Source organism: Bombus fervidus, chromosome 5 (genome assembly GCF_041682495.2).
Source record: "Bombus fervidus isolate BK054 chromosome 5, iyBomFerv1, whole genome shotgun sequence".
Classification (NCBI taxonomy): domain Eukaryota; kingdom Metazoa; phylum Arthropoda; class Insecta; order Hymenoptera; family Apidae; genus Bombus; species Bombus fervidus.
The window spans coordinates 310,587-325,310 of record NC_091521.1 but is presented as its reverse complement, the minus strand read 5'-3'; the positions used below and the strand labels follow the sequence as shown (position 1 = coordinate 325,310).

General features: G+C 28.8%; 1 protein-coding gene across 4 annotated transcripts; it reads right to left on the bottom strand.

The window, feature by feature from the left end:
* Positions 1-1,084: 1,084 nt before the first annotated feature.
* On the bottom strand, positions 1,085-14,395 carry LOC139987777 (putative inorganic phosphate cotransporter). Of its 4 annotated transcripts, none has more exons than XM_072004408.1 (8): positions 14,141-14,395; positions 10,690-10,826; positions 8,407-8,707; positions 5,770-6,026; positions 4,613-4,762; positions 3,344-3,718; positions 3,040-3,252; positions 1,085-2,897 (listed from the first exon to the last, which is right to left on the bottom strand). In XM_072004408.1, the coding sequence occupies exons 1-7, from the start codon at positions 14,190-14,192 to the stop codon at positions 3,088-3,090; spliced, it is 1,437 nt and encodes a 478-aa protein (XP_071860509.1). In that variant the 5' UTR covers positions 14,193-14,395; the 3' UTR covers positions 1,085-2,897; positions 3,040-3,087. The 4 variants fall into 4 exon arrangements, with proteins under 4 accessions (XP_071860509.1, XP_071860508.1, XP_071860510.1 ...); XM_072004407.1 differs by having other exon boundaries at positions 14,138-14,390; XM_072004409.1 differs by lacking the exon at positions 14,141-14,395 and adding an exon at positions 11,461-11,602.
* Between the last annotated feature and the right edge of the window lie 329 nt (positions 14,396-14,724).

The window sequence follows — 14,724 nt, the reverse complement described above, 5'->3', positions numbered from 1 at the left end:
CTCTATGTTGGAAGGGAAATACTTTCTAATTAAAGATTAAGATAATTTATAATTCCATCGTCAAACCTTCGATAGAAATCGGTACGATTTCACATCTCGAATTGATAAATCCTTAATGACTGTGCAAAATCTTGCAATATCTACATAATAACTTACATACATACTTTTATATCGAAAATTTAATAAGGCTGGACGACCGTAATAGACAAATAATAATACTGATGTCTAGCTATTAACGCGTTATTTTCAAACCCATTCACTTACCTCCAAATTTATATTTCGAATTTTTTATTATTTTCGATGAACCAAACAGTATTTCAATTATAATTACATTATAATTACCAACAGATTTCGTTTCATTCGATATATTTATACATTGTATAAATGATTGTTAAATTTAACGTAATACATTTAATTATCCAATTGGAAAATCTCTCAACTGTTCGTCATATTTCACCAGTCAGGGAGAAACTTCTCAATTGTTAGCTCGTTAAAGTTTTATCTTTACTCCTATAATTATATCCATATCTCACGAATGATTGTTTTTCATGAAAGTACAACGACCCATCGTTCTAAGCATTTTTAAATAGTAAACTAATTGAACGACTTATTTATAAACGAATATTAATAATAAATCAAAATGAGATTCTGTTAGAATAAGTAAGACTTCGTTTTGTTTTACTTATAAATATCTTTTTGTTTTTACTAAATACATCGATTTAATATTCTAAATATCATATGAAAAGAAAATTCGATAAAAAAGATGCTTTACCTCAGGAATTAAAAAATGACTAAAAAATTGTTTTAAGAATAAATTATAATTACAAAATAAATTAATCTCAGATATTAGAATGTACTTAAAAAACAACAGCTATAATAGTATGCATATAAAATTAGATTCTACGATACATTGTACGTAAAAATAAATATACGTAATAACAAAGAATAGTTTAATAGATATCGTGTAAATCGTTATATTAGTTTGTATCTAATAATTATTTTATTTTTAACAAAAATATGTAAAATTTGTGTTTGTGCAAACGTGCGCGGATTATTATATAAATAAATCGTGTTGTTTGAACAGTTTTACCTATATCTTTTTATTTTCATTTTCATTTTCATTTTAGATACATTATTAAAGTACAATAATTTCTAACAATCACATAGCTACAACTTCTTTTATATTGTACACAATATACAACGTTAGATAATTTCATACATAATTTATTAAAAAAAATATCATACTGCCAATTGATTCTAAGTAACGAAGCAATGTTATTGCTAAAATTCAAATTTTTTTCTAATATCATTTGAAATTTGAAAAAGTGCTACTGACATTGTAAATATTTCCGATATTTATTGCATTTCTTTATTTGAATTCGTGTAACATGTAGTTTTAAGGGAACTCGCAATCGAACTCTATTCATATAGAAAACTGTACAGTTTTATGAAACATTTTCTCCGAAATGAATGTAGTAATATCAATGAAATTTGAATCACGTACTCTGTTATTTTTAATACGTTAATAAATTTAATTGCTAATAGTTCTAAATGAATCGAATACTCGGTTCTTTATATACCTTTTAGCAAAAAAGTTACATGATTTTTAAACTAATAAATTATCATTTTTGTTCTCCGAATGTAGACGTTACATTCCAAATTCCTTCATTCAATACGTTCATTACCTTCATAAGAATCAGTACTAAAAATATGATTAAGAGAAAAATGTTTTTCTGATAAGCGACGATAATTCATTTGTTAAGAAACTTTGCTTAGAACCAGCAAAATGTACAAAAATTATGCAATAATTAGATGGAACTAGGATGAGAAACGCAGGAAGAAAAATAAGAAAAATTTATCAGCAGGCAAGAAAAAGAAAATTGGAATATACATTCCAAGAACAGGAGAAAGATGATCCTGCTTATGGAGCAGAAATTCATTAAAAGAATATAGATTTTTTCCCCACTTTCTCTTTAATCTTACTTCTAGTGTACAAAACTGTATTTTAACACAACCTGCAGAAATATCTATACGTATATTCCGAATCTGTAATAAAAAAAGATTCTTTTTACATTTTTTGGTTACGAGTCCCCTTAAATAAAAAAATATCATTCTATACATGTTAGGTATTTTATTTAGATCAAGAAAACGACTGTCTTTCAAAGAATAAATGTAAGTAAGATATTGATGTTTGTTTAACATAGTAAGTATGATATTGATGTTTATTTAACATGTCATAAAGAAGGATACCTATATTTATGAGATAACCTAATATTTTATTAAATGCTTCACGTTACCTCTTCCATTCAAGCTATTCTAAATTTTGATATGTTACAAGTTAAATTCTTTTTTCAATCTCAGAACTAAATAAAAATTGGTCTCGTTAAACTGTTTGATGAAAGATTTGACTCAAGACTAGAATATAGCAAAAGCAATCTTGTACCTTACGAACGTGGAAACGAACAGTATATTATCGACGCTAATCATCTACATATACATGTACATTTAGTTTTGTAAAGCACAGCCTCTTTTTCATTATCTTAGCTGTTCTGTCGTCTAAACATCCTAAATCGTCTCTGTACAAAGGGATATTGTCTATCCCTTACACTTAAAATTATGTTTAATTACTTTTTTGGTATTTTCTAATATAAATACATATATCACATTGTCGATTATCAACCACGTTGAAGAAGAATATATTTACTGTAAATCATTGATCGCAATCGGCACGAATCATAAATTTAATGTTTGCGGAGGATTAAATACATTTTGTATTCCACCTAGATTCTAGAAATTGTTTAATATATTGATTGTTTGAAAAGAAACTTTATAAATGAAAAAATTAAGGAAACAGTTTCAAGAATTCTTGGATTTTAAAATTGATCGTTCCTCTAAATCTGGAATAATAAAAGTCATTGGTTAGATGTATCGAATTACATATATGAAAATTACTTAGATCCAATTTATATACGTATACGATGTTACAGAGAAACCACATACGGTTCAAGTTTTATTTGAAAAAACATTTTGAAAACGTACATGATGAAACGTACGCTAACGGAACATAACGCAGATATTTCTGCATATTCATATAACTGTTAATTCTTTCTCGCTTTGTCCTTTGACATTCGTAGTTTTAGGATTGTTCCATGGTTGAATATCAGTACTGCCAAAGATAACAAAAATTAAATTTCCTAGAATATAAATAGTAGCAGACAAGTAAAATATTATATTCCACTGGCTCACATCTTTCTGCAAAGAAACAAATTAAGAAAAAAATTAACATTCGTAGTTATCGATGAAAAATATCACAGTTAAGATAAAATTGCTTCGACTCAACTACCTCGTCGTATGCGATTATGCCACAGACTATTGGTGCGATTATTGCAATTATAGATGCTATACAATTTGTAATGGACATTAACGTGCCAGCGAAATTTGGACTTATGTCGATATGATTAATTTGAAATCCTGATAGAGATCCAGCATTTAAACCTACAGCTATCACAAGGATAGTTGTAGCCACGGCGGCATCGTGCACCGACATCGTACCAAGGCAAATCAAAGCTATCGCTGGTCCCCAGTGTGCAATCGAATTGCAAACTTTTCGAATTACTCCTCTTGAGATATTCTTTTTTAAAGCATAATCAGCTAACCAGCATGTTGGAAAGCTTAGTATCCACATCGTTAAATAAGGGAGCGCCGATATCCAACCGTTCTGAAAAATCGAGATATCTATTTTAACGTAAAAATTTCACATTCTGTTAAATATCAACCATACGTTATGAACATGTTTTATAACTTTACCGATCATATGGCAAATACATAATATCGAAAGTTTATTCCATGTGATGTCGTAAATTAAAAAGAATTCAAGAACATCGTAAATTTCGATAACACAATAGGGTATAGTGAGGAATATTTATCAACACGAGTATTCTTATCTCGATACGATTGTCTATGATGTAGTGTATAATTTACTACCGAAGATGTTATCGACCTTTATGTGTGTGATTATCAGAAAAAGAAAAGCTAACAGCAGTCAGTAACAGTAAAAAATTGAGCATACTATTTATCCATTAACTATTATCGTTAAATGAAATAAAAATTACAGTCATGTATGTGTACGCTGAGCAATATCTTGAAGAAAATGAGCCAAATTTCAATTGACATTCGATCGATAATGTCCCTAAACGTAATGAATTACTCTCGAAGAAGAAAATGAAGAAAACGAAGAAAATGAAGAAAATACTGATAATCTCACCGTTAGTCCTATTACAGTGAGTTTACATGCGTAACACAAGTGTAAAATTTTAAAAGACCAGAATAAACCCTTGTATGGTATACAACACAGTTTTGCCCTAACACGGTTTTTACGTAATAGAAAGATCGTTCTATTTTACGACGTGGCATACATGTTAAATTTCAATTTTAATATTTCAGTGTTTAATATTCGTTCGGATTAAGTAGGATTAAGTAACGGTAAAACAATTTTGGAAAAATAAAATTAATTTTTTAAGAATTAATTTCTAATTAAATTCTTAAAGAATTCTCAAAAAATTAAGATTTTAGTGGATAATTTTATTTATTAAAGTATTATATTGTTACGCACCTCCTCCAACTTAAATTTTAAAATATTGTTCATGTAAATTGGTAGTTCTGTGATAAGAGTCCAAAAGCCCCAATTTTGTCCACAATGTACAATTATAAGAGCCCACATCGGTACTGAGGTGAATATAGCTTTCCATGGTGTTTTCATCACCTTTGGAGAATCACAAACATATACAAAACATACATTAATGATCCATAATTTATAATATTAACGTCCATGTTCGATAAAATTGTTTAAAATATGTTATATTTGATAAAATAAGTATACGAATTGACTAATTATTCTGCTGTTTGATACTTAAAAAAAAATTTTATCGATATATACATGTGTACTTTCAAAGCAAAATTGCATAAAACATAGGTATTGTTTGTATAAAAATGACATTTATTTTAGTGTCTATGAGTCATTTATCGTCGCTTACATACGACGATACAACGTATTAACTTTATCATAGATTTTTCTTCTAATGGACATTTCTGCCAAAAATATGTACATATTCGTAGATCATACGATAACGTTGATTTCTAAATAATTTTGCAAATGCATATTATGTTTTATGATTTTTATGTTAACGAAAGGAAAGTTTTCAATTGGTCGATTGATATATACGGATGTATGTATACATATACATACATGTATATGTGTTTACATCTAGTAGATTATATCATAAAATATGATTTCTAGATACATGTTGGGCAATCATTGTATTGTTTCGTTGCATCGTTTTCATCACAACACTGACGCATCATGTTACATGGACACCTAATAATGTTTAGAGTACGTAGTGACGTAGTATTAATATATATTAATGTCCTAACGTAGGATAATATATGTGCGTCACTGAAATAGCATTCACAAATATAAGAGGAAAGTTTACTCATGTGGAAAATCAAATGCAAATGTTATACTAATCTGTAAATTAAAAAATGACTTGTCAATACCGATGACGTTAAATCTATAATTCTCTTGAAATATGTTTCGAGTATTATACGCACGATAAAAGGAAAGTACCTACGTACAGCAAGGTAAACCTTTCGATTTTATTATAGAGAGAAATAAAATATAAAACAGGATATATATCTACTAGACGTAAGAAGGAAAAGTACAAGCAATGTCGTTAGAAAATATAAGTAGCACTGGGAAGAAAATATTTTTACCGTTTTGTTATCTGATTTTTCATTATCCCCGGGAGTTTTTAAGCTATCTTCTATATATCGCCTTTCTTTCTCCGATATCCCCGAGTGCTTAGAAGGACTGTCCGAACCAAAAATGAAAAATACAATGGCCCAAATTATTGCTAAAACGCCAAACGCATAAAAGATAGATGGCCAGCCAACACTTGAAGCTGCTAATTCTCCAGAAATTGGAAAACAAATCACGGTCCCAAATTGTGCCCCAGCGTAAGCAAGTGTACCTAAAATAAATATACGTACTATATTATGATATACACATAACCGTGGAATAATGTTTAAATGTGGAATTTCAGTTAATAGCAATAATGTACTTGACAAAATACGACTTTTAACAAAATGTTTATTGGATTGTTCGTACTAGAAAATGCACAGCGAAATTTAAGAAAAAATTAGAGGATTAATAATTTACTTTAAATTATTTTCCTTAATAATGATCTAAACATATATAATACGATGTGTTCGTTAGATTTCAACGATATAACTAAATTTGACTTTTACTTTATCGCCAATATTAAGTTTGAACAATTGTGCAAACAAGCATAAATCAGGTATTTTATGTGCGTCGTTAAATCGGTTCAAATAAAAATTTAACTGTGTCGGGGACATTGAATGGGAATATTATCGACAAGTTTGTTTATTTAAGGATTGTCGATTAGAAAAACAAGTATTTCTCTATGTTAAATTAGTTAAATTAAATAAATTAATATTGTACATCAATATCGATCAATGTAAATGATTTTAAACGAAAAATACGTAATATAAGAAATCCGCATGTTCATAGCGCTTCCTCAATGTTCTGTATTTTTATAAACAAATATCGTAAAGTATAGAGTAGTAAAGTTCAAATTTAATCTAATAACCTTGCGATTATGCTATCAGAAGTAATTCACTTGAAAACACTTTCTGAGTTATTTCCAATAAGTAACATACACTAATGATATAAGGAGCATAACCGAATCAAGGGCAACGCGTTTTAAAAATGATCATCTATCATGGCATACGATGTATTTCTTTCTCTGTAATAACGAAAATTGAAAAAAAAAAAAACATTTTTGTATCGTATAGTAAGTAGTAGATTGCGAATTTTACAACTACTTTGATGAATATTAAATGAATTAGGATAGCATTATTTAGCACGATTCGGTACAACTTGACGAATTTATAAATTGATAAATACTGAAAAACTTAAATAAAAATGCGAAACAATGCTACGTATGTCAATATAAAAATATTGAATCAGCAGTAATAGAAAGATTAAAAGTAAAATAACCGAATAATTATTAAAGTTATTATACAGGTATCTTAAAAATGTATTACATAAAGAAGGTTAAGAATTCGAATTCTGGACATATACGGCCAATTATATATTTATTGCACGTGTCAAAATAGAGGTCATGAACATTGACCATTCAAGGGTATGTATTGAGTATTCAAGGATTATCCTTCGTCGCTTGTTCTTTAGTGTGTAGTATGCGTATTACAGCATAGTTGATTAAGGAAATATAGGAAGGTCAGGAACCTTCGACTGATACAAAATAAGCTTACGTGATAGAATCGATCAATGTAATGACACATTCTGGGTCATACGCGATATACAAAATGTTTCGCATAACTAGGATAATCTATACTATATTATATTCAATCCAATAATATTTGTTGAATTTAAGTCACAGAATCGTTAAAATTAATGTTCGTTTTTCTAAATACCTTCTTAACAAGGATAAAGTATTTGCTAGTTTATATTTATATGACATTTTCATTTAATTCTTATTCGCAAAATCTTCTACCGCAATTTGGTGTTGCTAAAAATCTGAGACACCCTGTACATTCGCTATTTATTGCTTTTATTAATCGAAAAGTTCTACTATTCTTCATTATTTCTTACCTCCGCTTACTCGATCCTACTTAATTCGCTTTTTTATAGCTGACATTTCAATGGTTAGGATGCACAACACATACGTGTCAACTATCTGTAATTCATAAAAATTCCTGGTAATTATACAGAAAAGAGCACACTTCGCCAATTTCAATGACCTTGAAATATGTTGTCAAGGTCAGCATTTTGAATATCTGTTTCCTATACACGTTACCGCCGTTCGGCTATAGTTTCTAGGTGATATTCGCAAAAAACTTTCATACAATTTATGTTACGATTACGCTTCATTCTGGAGTAAGCGGACGCATTTTTATATAGTCCAATCTAAATTCATCGATGAGAGAGACAACCATTTTTAATATCGTGTAAATAAATATTGTGTAAACAAAGGTTATGGAGCGGCTGAAGTAGTGCCGGCCGACAGTAGGCAATCGGCAATGCAAGCGTGAAATTATTTTCAACGAATCTATTGATTGATACATAAAGTGTTGCACTATACTGCTCGTATATACTAAGAGGTTAGAGTCAACAGATGGTATATACATATAGTGTTCTGTACGTATGTACCAAATTCCTAAATAATCCGCGAGTCAAATTTTCGATCGACCAAATTATATCACGTCCAATTAATGTTATATGCATAACAAATTAGCAATTATCCATTACTTAAGATGTGGTAGTTTGTCTGATAGTTCTGTGAAAGATATTAATAACACAGTTCTCACCAAGTCGTGCTCGTTCGGATGGCGGTGCCCACTTAGAAAGCAGAGTCTGTATACACGGTAAAAGACAACTCTGACACAGTCCCATGCCTACTCTACAAATACAAACACCAATGTAACTCCCATAATGAGCAACGGTCGGTGTCAAAATGTTTAAAATTCCGCAAAGCAGTACTCCAACACTGAGTAATTTTTGTGCACTCCATACTGTAGCTATGTAGCCACTTGGTATTTGCATTATCGTGTAGCCCCAGAAGAAAGAAGAGAGGATCAGTGACTGCTCCGTCGATTTCCAATTGTAGACCTAATTACAATAGTCAAACATGAAACAATCGTTTTACAACAATGGTATGAAATAAAATAAACGTTTAAAATATGCGCGTAATTTCAATTTGAAAGATAGAATAACGATGCCTTGGAAAACTAATTGACCTATAATTAGTACAATTAGTATTATGCTAATCTTAATTGTAGAATTTCAATTTTTATTATATATACATAGTATATCGTTTTCACTACTAGGAAGATAACGTTAATTCTGTTACATGATAAAGATACAATTTGTTTAACGAGCGACAATATCAGTATATTGTACCGCGTAAATCATTCTTTGAAACTTTTCGCCCATTCTGAGTACATTATACATATACATATAAAAGGGACTCTTCTTTTATCCCGTTTTGTTTTAATCGGCTCTCGCCTTAACCGGCCATATATTTTCGTTGTGAAACATAAGGGCATAAATAAGGAAACTTTGCAAAAAAAAGTTCGAGAAAAGGAACGAATATTGTATTTTTCTTAATTTAAGTTTGCTTGAATTTCAAAAGGAAAACGTTAAGATTGTAAAGGATTTAAAACGTGTTCCTTATCTCACATTTTGCATCGAAATTATTAAGTGGTATCGAATTGGTGTGTGTCATTATTTAATTTTTATTGCCTTGATAATATTTACTAGATAATTTTCTTATATCTTGAATTTAAGATCACATACAGAAAAAAAGACTACATAAAATATAAACCTTATTTTCAGGAAAACTCGTTTACTCAATATTTATTACGCTTATTTAATAATATAATACAAAGGGTGTTATTAAATCTTCAATTTCTTGGAGAATTTATCGTTGCATAATAGTATCCTATGTATGATTTGTATGAGACATTTTATTACTTTTTGAGATTATATACAGTCAGAACCATATACATGTATATACAATGTATGATTTGCTGAACTCTTCTTGTTTCCCTTTTCAAACAACAGCATCATTACGTTATATCTCGTGTAACTCTTTTCAAGAAAATATTTTATAACGGATTAAGTGATTCATTCTATGCTATATATGTACATCTAGGACGTTCATAACGTTATATAATGTACGAACGAATAGCAATCCGAAGGCTACTGAATTTATCTCGATATTTTTCTAATGCCATAAAAATAATTATAGCAAATTATATTTATTATAGTATAAATATTATATTTATTTTCATAACTCACCGATTATGAAAAAAATTACTGATATTTATTTTGTATGAAAAGTTTGGAAAATTTTAATCAAGTCGATCATTTGATCGACTATATATAATATAATTGTATAATTATAAGATATTGTTTACACAACTGCTTTCTATATCTACTCCCTGCTTCTATAGATTTTTCAACAAAGATATTTTTTGTATGATCATCACAAAGATCACGTTTTAACGTCGCACAAGACTAAAGGAATATGTATAATATAAACGCGTATCCTTTGTTTTATGACTGAAGGATATAAGATTTTAAAGTAATATAACTAAATACTTAGAATAAATTATATTATCGACACGTATTGCACAGATTTAAATAAAATCCAAGTATTTTATAAAATATATCTAATACATATCAACATTCAGATACAAATTTTCAATATTCTCAATATTCTCAATACTCTCGATATCCTTTAAATATTCGTTTATGTAAGAAATTACTCTTATCAGATTTATATAACTAGTAAGGGAACGTATTTGAATTTCATAAATTCTTCGCTCTTCGTAAATTCAATGTTAATCGTGTGGCAATGATACCGATTATCTTAACAAAAGTCTGCCTTAAACAAAATAAACTACTTCCAATCATGGTTCTAAAAGGATACTATATAATTTGTTAAGGATACTAAATTTTAGAATAAATGAATATTTTATAAAGTGCAATTATAACATATTTTATATATTACTATGTAATTTCAAGATCCTAACTTTACCTATAGACTTAATACAAATTCTATAGCCATGTACATATACATAATTTACCTCGAATGCATGATCAGTGCTTTGATTATTCTGTGTCATTGCCACAATAGCTACCGACATGCTCACTCGAAGACAATATCCAATTACCATTCCAAAGAACTGTAAAAGAATTTGCAGGTGTCTGATGCCGAGTCCACCTGCAAAAATTCAATATTGTATGTTCTAAGATTATAGATAATATATCTATATATATGTATGTTACAAAAATTTATATTTATTTTGTTATGTCCATGATTTCTTGGGTGCAGTCTAAACAAAGAAGAACCGTCTTTTGGACTCGACAGATTGGAACGCTCAGCACTGTTAATTAATTCTAAATTAAAAAATTAAAACACATATATTCGTTTTATAAAAACCTATAGGCTGCATGTACATATTGTACATAGGTACATCGTATATATTACATATATACTATACTATAGTAGAAAATCTATCTATCTCTCTATCTTTGATCTAGCTGATGTGGAATCAATGATATCAACTATCACAGCTATTTTTTATGATATTTACTATATTACAAACATCTGTTTTTGTAACAAATAATTGATACATAAGTTCATAAAACGTGTGTTGTCTTCGTATTACTAATCTGTTATTTTATAAATGTAAAACAAAACCATCGCATCAAATGCGTAATCGATATTCCTAATTGCGTAAGTATAATATTTCTAATAAAATTGACTTCATATATCACACATATCTGTATGAAAAGATTGATTTTTTATATTTATTATGTTATACACAGTGACGGCTCGTGGATTTTATACTTACTACTGGTCTTGATTTCATACGTGCTACATGCACACGTAATTATAAAGAGTCTCAAATTATTATTAAATCAGCTCATCGATATTCTTTAGCTACAAACATATCGATAACCCTGTTATTGTATATAGATCACCTTTTCTTTCCTTGGTTGTTTGAACGACCTCAGACTTTTCCTCAGAAGATCGCGTAGAAAATAGCTGTCTTAACCAAGAATTCTCGGAATTCATATTTAAGGATTGATATACTCGCGTATTAAATTATGATTCGAATTACATTAATACAGCGAATAAAAATGAACCTTTTAAACATTCACATCAAAGATAGCGAGTGAGACGCGCGACACTGACTACAGCACGAAACAAAATATCTTGAACAAAGAAAAGATTAGTGAGAATGTGAGGGAAGATATTAACGATAATAACGACTATAGTATACATTGAACAGTGATAGGCTTTTCTTTAGTTTAGAAGCGATTTTCAAATGCTGTGACCGTATCTGGCAGTGAGTCGCGAAGAAATAACAGCGAAAAACAAAAGTTACAATATCAAGGATTTGATTTCCGAAATATTTTATTTCGTGCTGTAGCGTGATAACACGTATTGAGTAATCGCTCCTGTTCATGCATTATTACAGATTTTCTGTGGTAATTTAATAATTTGGCAATATTTTACGCTATACTTTACACGTACACCATTGAAAACCATTTACAGGATTGAAGAATGCAGATTCAGAATAGAAATTTTCATTCAAATATTAATTTCATTTGTTAGAAACTTGTTATGTTAGAAACTTTCCGTATTGTATGTTCTAGGGCAGATAATAAAAAATAATCTGATAAGTGATAACTTCATCTTAACGAAAACAGTAGGAAATATTCTTAAGCAACGATTATATGTATATACATGTATATTTAAGATTTAATTCAAACGATTCTATTCGGTATAATATAATCGACGTACATATATAAAAATTGAATTCAATAGTATAAACTTGATTTACTATAAGTGATTAAAAAGTCGCTTAGGTCCTACAAATTCCTGCTCAATTTAATTGATAATACGTGTATAGTCTTAAAAAAGTAAATACGTTGTATGTAACAAGAAGATATCGATTTAATTATGAAAGAAATAAACGATAAAAAAATCGTAATATTGCTGATGCATACTGGTCTCACTAATCTCTCCGATTTTTCTGATCTCATTCAAGCATGTAAAACTTAAACGATAATATCAGTTGTTAAGAAAAACAAGATTAATAAAAGAATTGATAAACGTTTACATTACAGAAAAGACGTCATAGATAAAACAGATATTTAACATTGAATGTACCGACCGTTTTCTGTACATATAAAACTTTATTGATAAATATTATTTCAAGCTATTTTTTACGACTATATATTTATAATATGTAAAAAATATTTCAATTATAGTTCTAGTTTTTTTTTTTTCTCATTGTGAACATTTCATAGATCATTTTGTAAACTGTAAACGATAGAATTAGATCTCTATCCCTTTGTTTTCACTAATCTGCTAGCTACAACTGTCTGAAAAATGAAAAATGAAAAGTACGAAAAATGTAAATTCAGAGCAAACAGATTTAAGGCGCTTCCTTTAAAAACTGTTTGGTCAGAAACTATTGGCGCTTATATAAAAAAATACAAGGAATATTTATAATGAAATTTATGGAACTAGATGATATTATTTGCTTAACGCAAAAATTCCGTTCAACTAGCAATTAATTTTAAAATGTATGGAACATTTTAGTTTTATCATCACCACCGCTTTTATCGCTAAACATATTTATTCTATTACAAAACACTAAACTATATATACGAAATTACAAACTATCGATATCAGAATAATTATTAAGTTAATGAAATACAGTTACTCACAACTAACTAATCAAACACTTTTTAAAATGGAATAACTTTTTCAAAAGTGGACCAAATGACTAGGTTTTTTTTTTTTTTTTTTTTTAACTGCGATTGATCGGAATCGTGAAAAAGAAGTAAAGGTCGCATTTAACGACTTTCTTATCTACGCTTATTATGAGAATTTAAATTTCCAACGCATTTTGAAGATTTATGTTAGTCATGTATGTGTATATATATTCTAGATATATATGCTGAAAATTATATCAAAATTATTAAATACGGAATGATTAATACAGAAACAAGCGACAGGCATCGAAAGGTGTAAGAATCTTTAGATTTTAGACCGAAATACTGGGTTTTTCACTCTTAATCGTTTATAACTCATAGAAACGTTAACCAATTTCGATGAAATTTTCAACACGTGTATAACTGACATAAATCTACAAAACGTATTGTTTCATTTCTTTCCAATTTTCATTAGAAGCTCAGATAAGGACCGCAAATTTTTTAAAAGTTTTTTACACGTCATCTAGTAAACTAATCCTTTTACTTCTCAGAAAAACTCAAATCTTTGGTCGAATTTTAAAAAAGTTCTGCTTTAAAGGGTGTTTGATTACCGATCTTATGCAAGTAACGATATTAAATATTGTTTACGACTTGAATTGTTATTTCATAACATGAATTCATAAAGTATCATTGAAATTAGGCGTTATTAAATGTATACTATAGAAATATTATAATTCGTAATTGTTCAAACGTTAGAAATATCTCAAGATTCAGCTTTAAATCAAAACTATATATATTTACCACAAATTGTCGTTGATCCTTTTTCTGTATTTTCTGCAGGTTCCGCGTTCTTCATGGCTGTAATTTCTGGTACTATCAAACACAGACTGTTCAAATTCTAATCTTTTACTAGATGATTATTCATCATACTTATATCATACATGTCTACTCCCCGCCCACTGACATGCAGCCTCTCCTTTTCCTTACACTTCTATCCCACTTCTTTGCAATTAGTTTCGAATGTTTGCTTCACCAGACTTCGAAAGAACACTGAACGTGTTTCAATGACCAAACGTAAAGATGATTATCAATTAGTCTCTTACACTTGACAGGTTATAACAATTGCAGTATTGTACTGATTAGAGAATTTAAGAAAGTAACATTTCTCTTCGAGATACTAATTAATGATAAACTAATACAACAAGAATTAATGTGTTCCTCTTCAAAAACAAAAAAAATAGATAACAATATACAAGTCAATGAACTACTCTTTTATTTTAGTAATATGACGCAAATTAATAAAATAATTTTCATTGTGTCATTATACTCTAATACTATACAAAATGACATTGTTATTTACGTTATTATATTTCAAAAATATTTGACAC

Excerpts from the sequence above, each read along its gene's own strand:
- LOC139987777 (XM_072004407.1), bottom strand. The coding sequence starts at position 14,192 with ATGAAGAACGCGGAACCTGCAGAAAATACAGAAAAAGGATCAACGACA. Across the intron at positions 6,027-8,406 it reads ATCCGAACGAGCACGACTTG|GTACACTTGCTTACGCTGGG; the intron begins GTGAGAACTGTG and ends TATTTATTTTAG. Across the intron at positions 4,763-5,769 it reads AAAAATCAGATAACAAAACG|GTGATGAAAACACCATGGAA; the intron begins GTAAAAATATTT and ends GATTCTCCAAAG.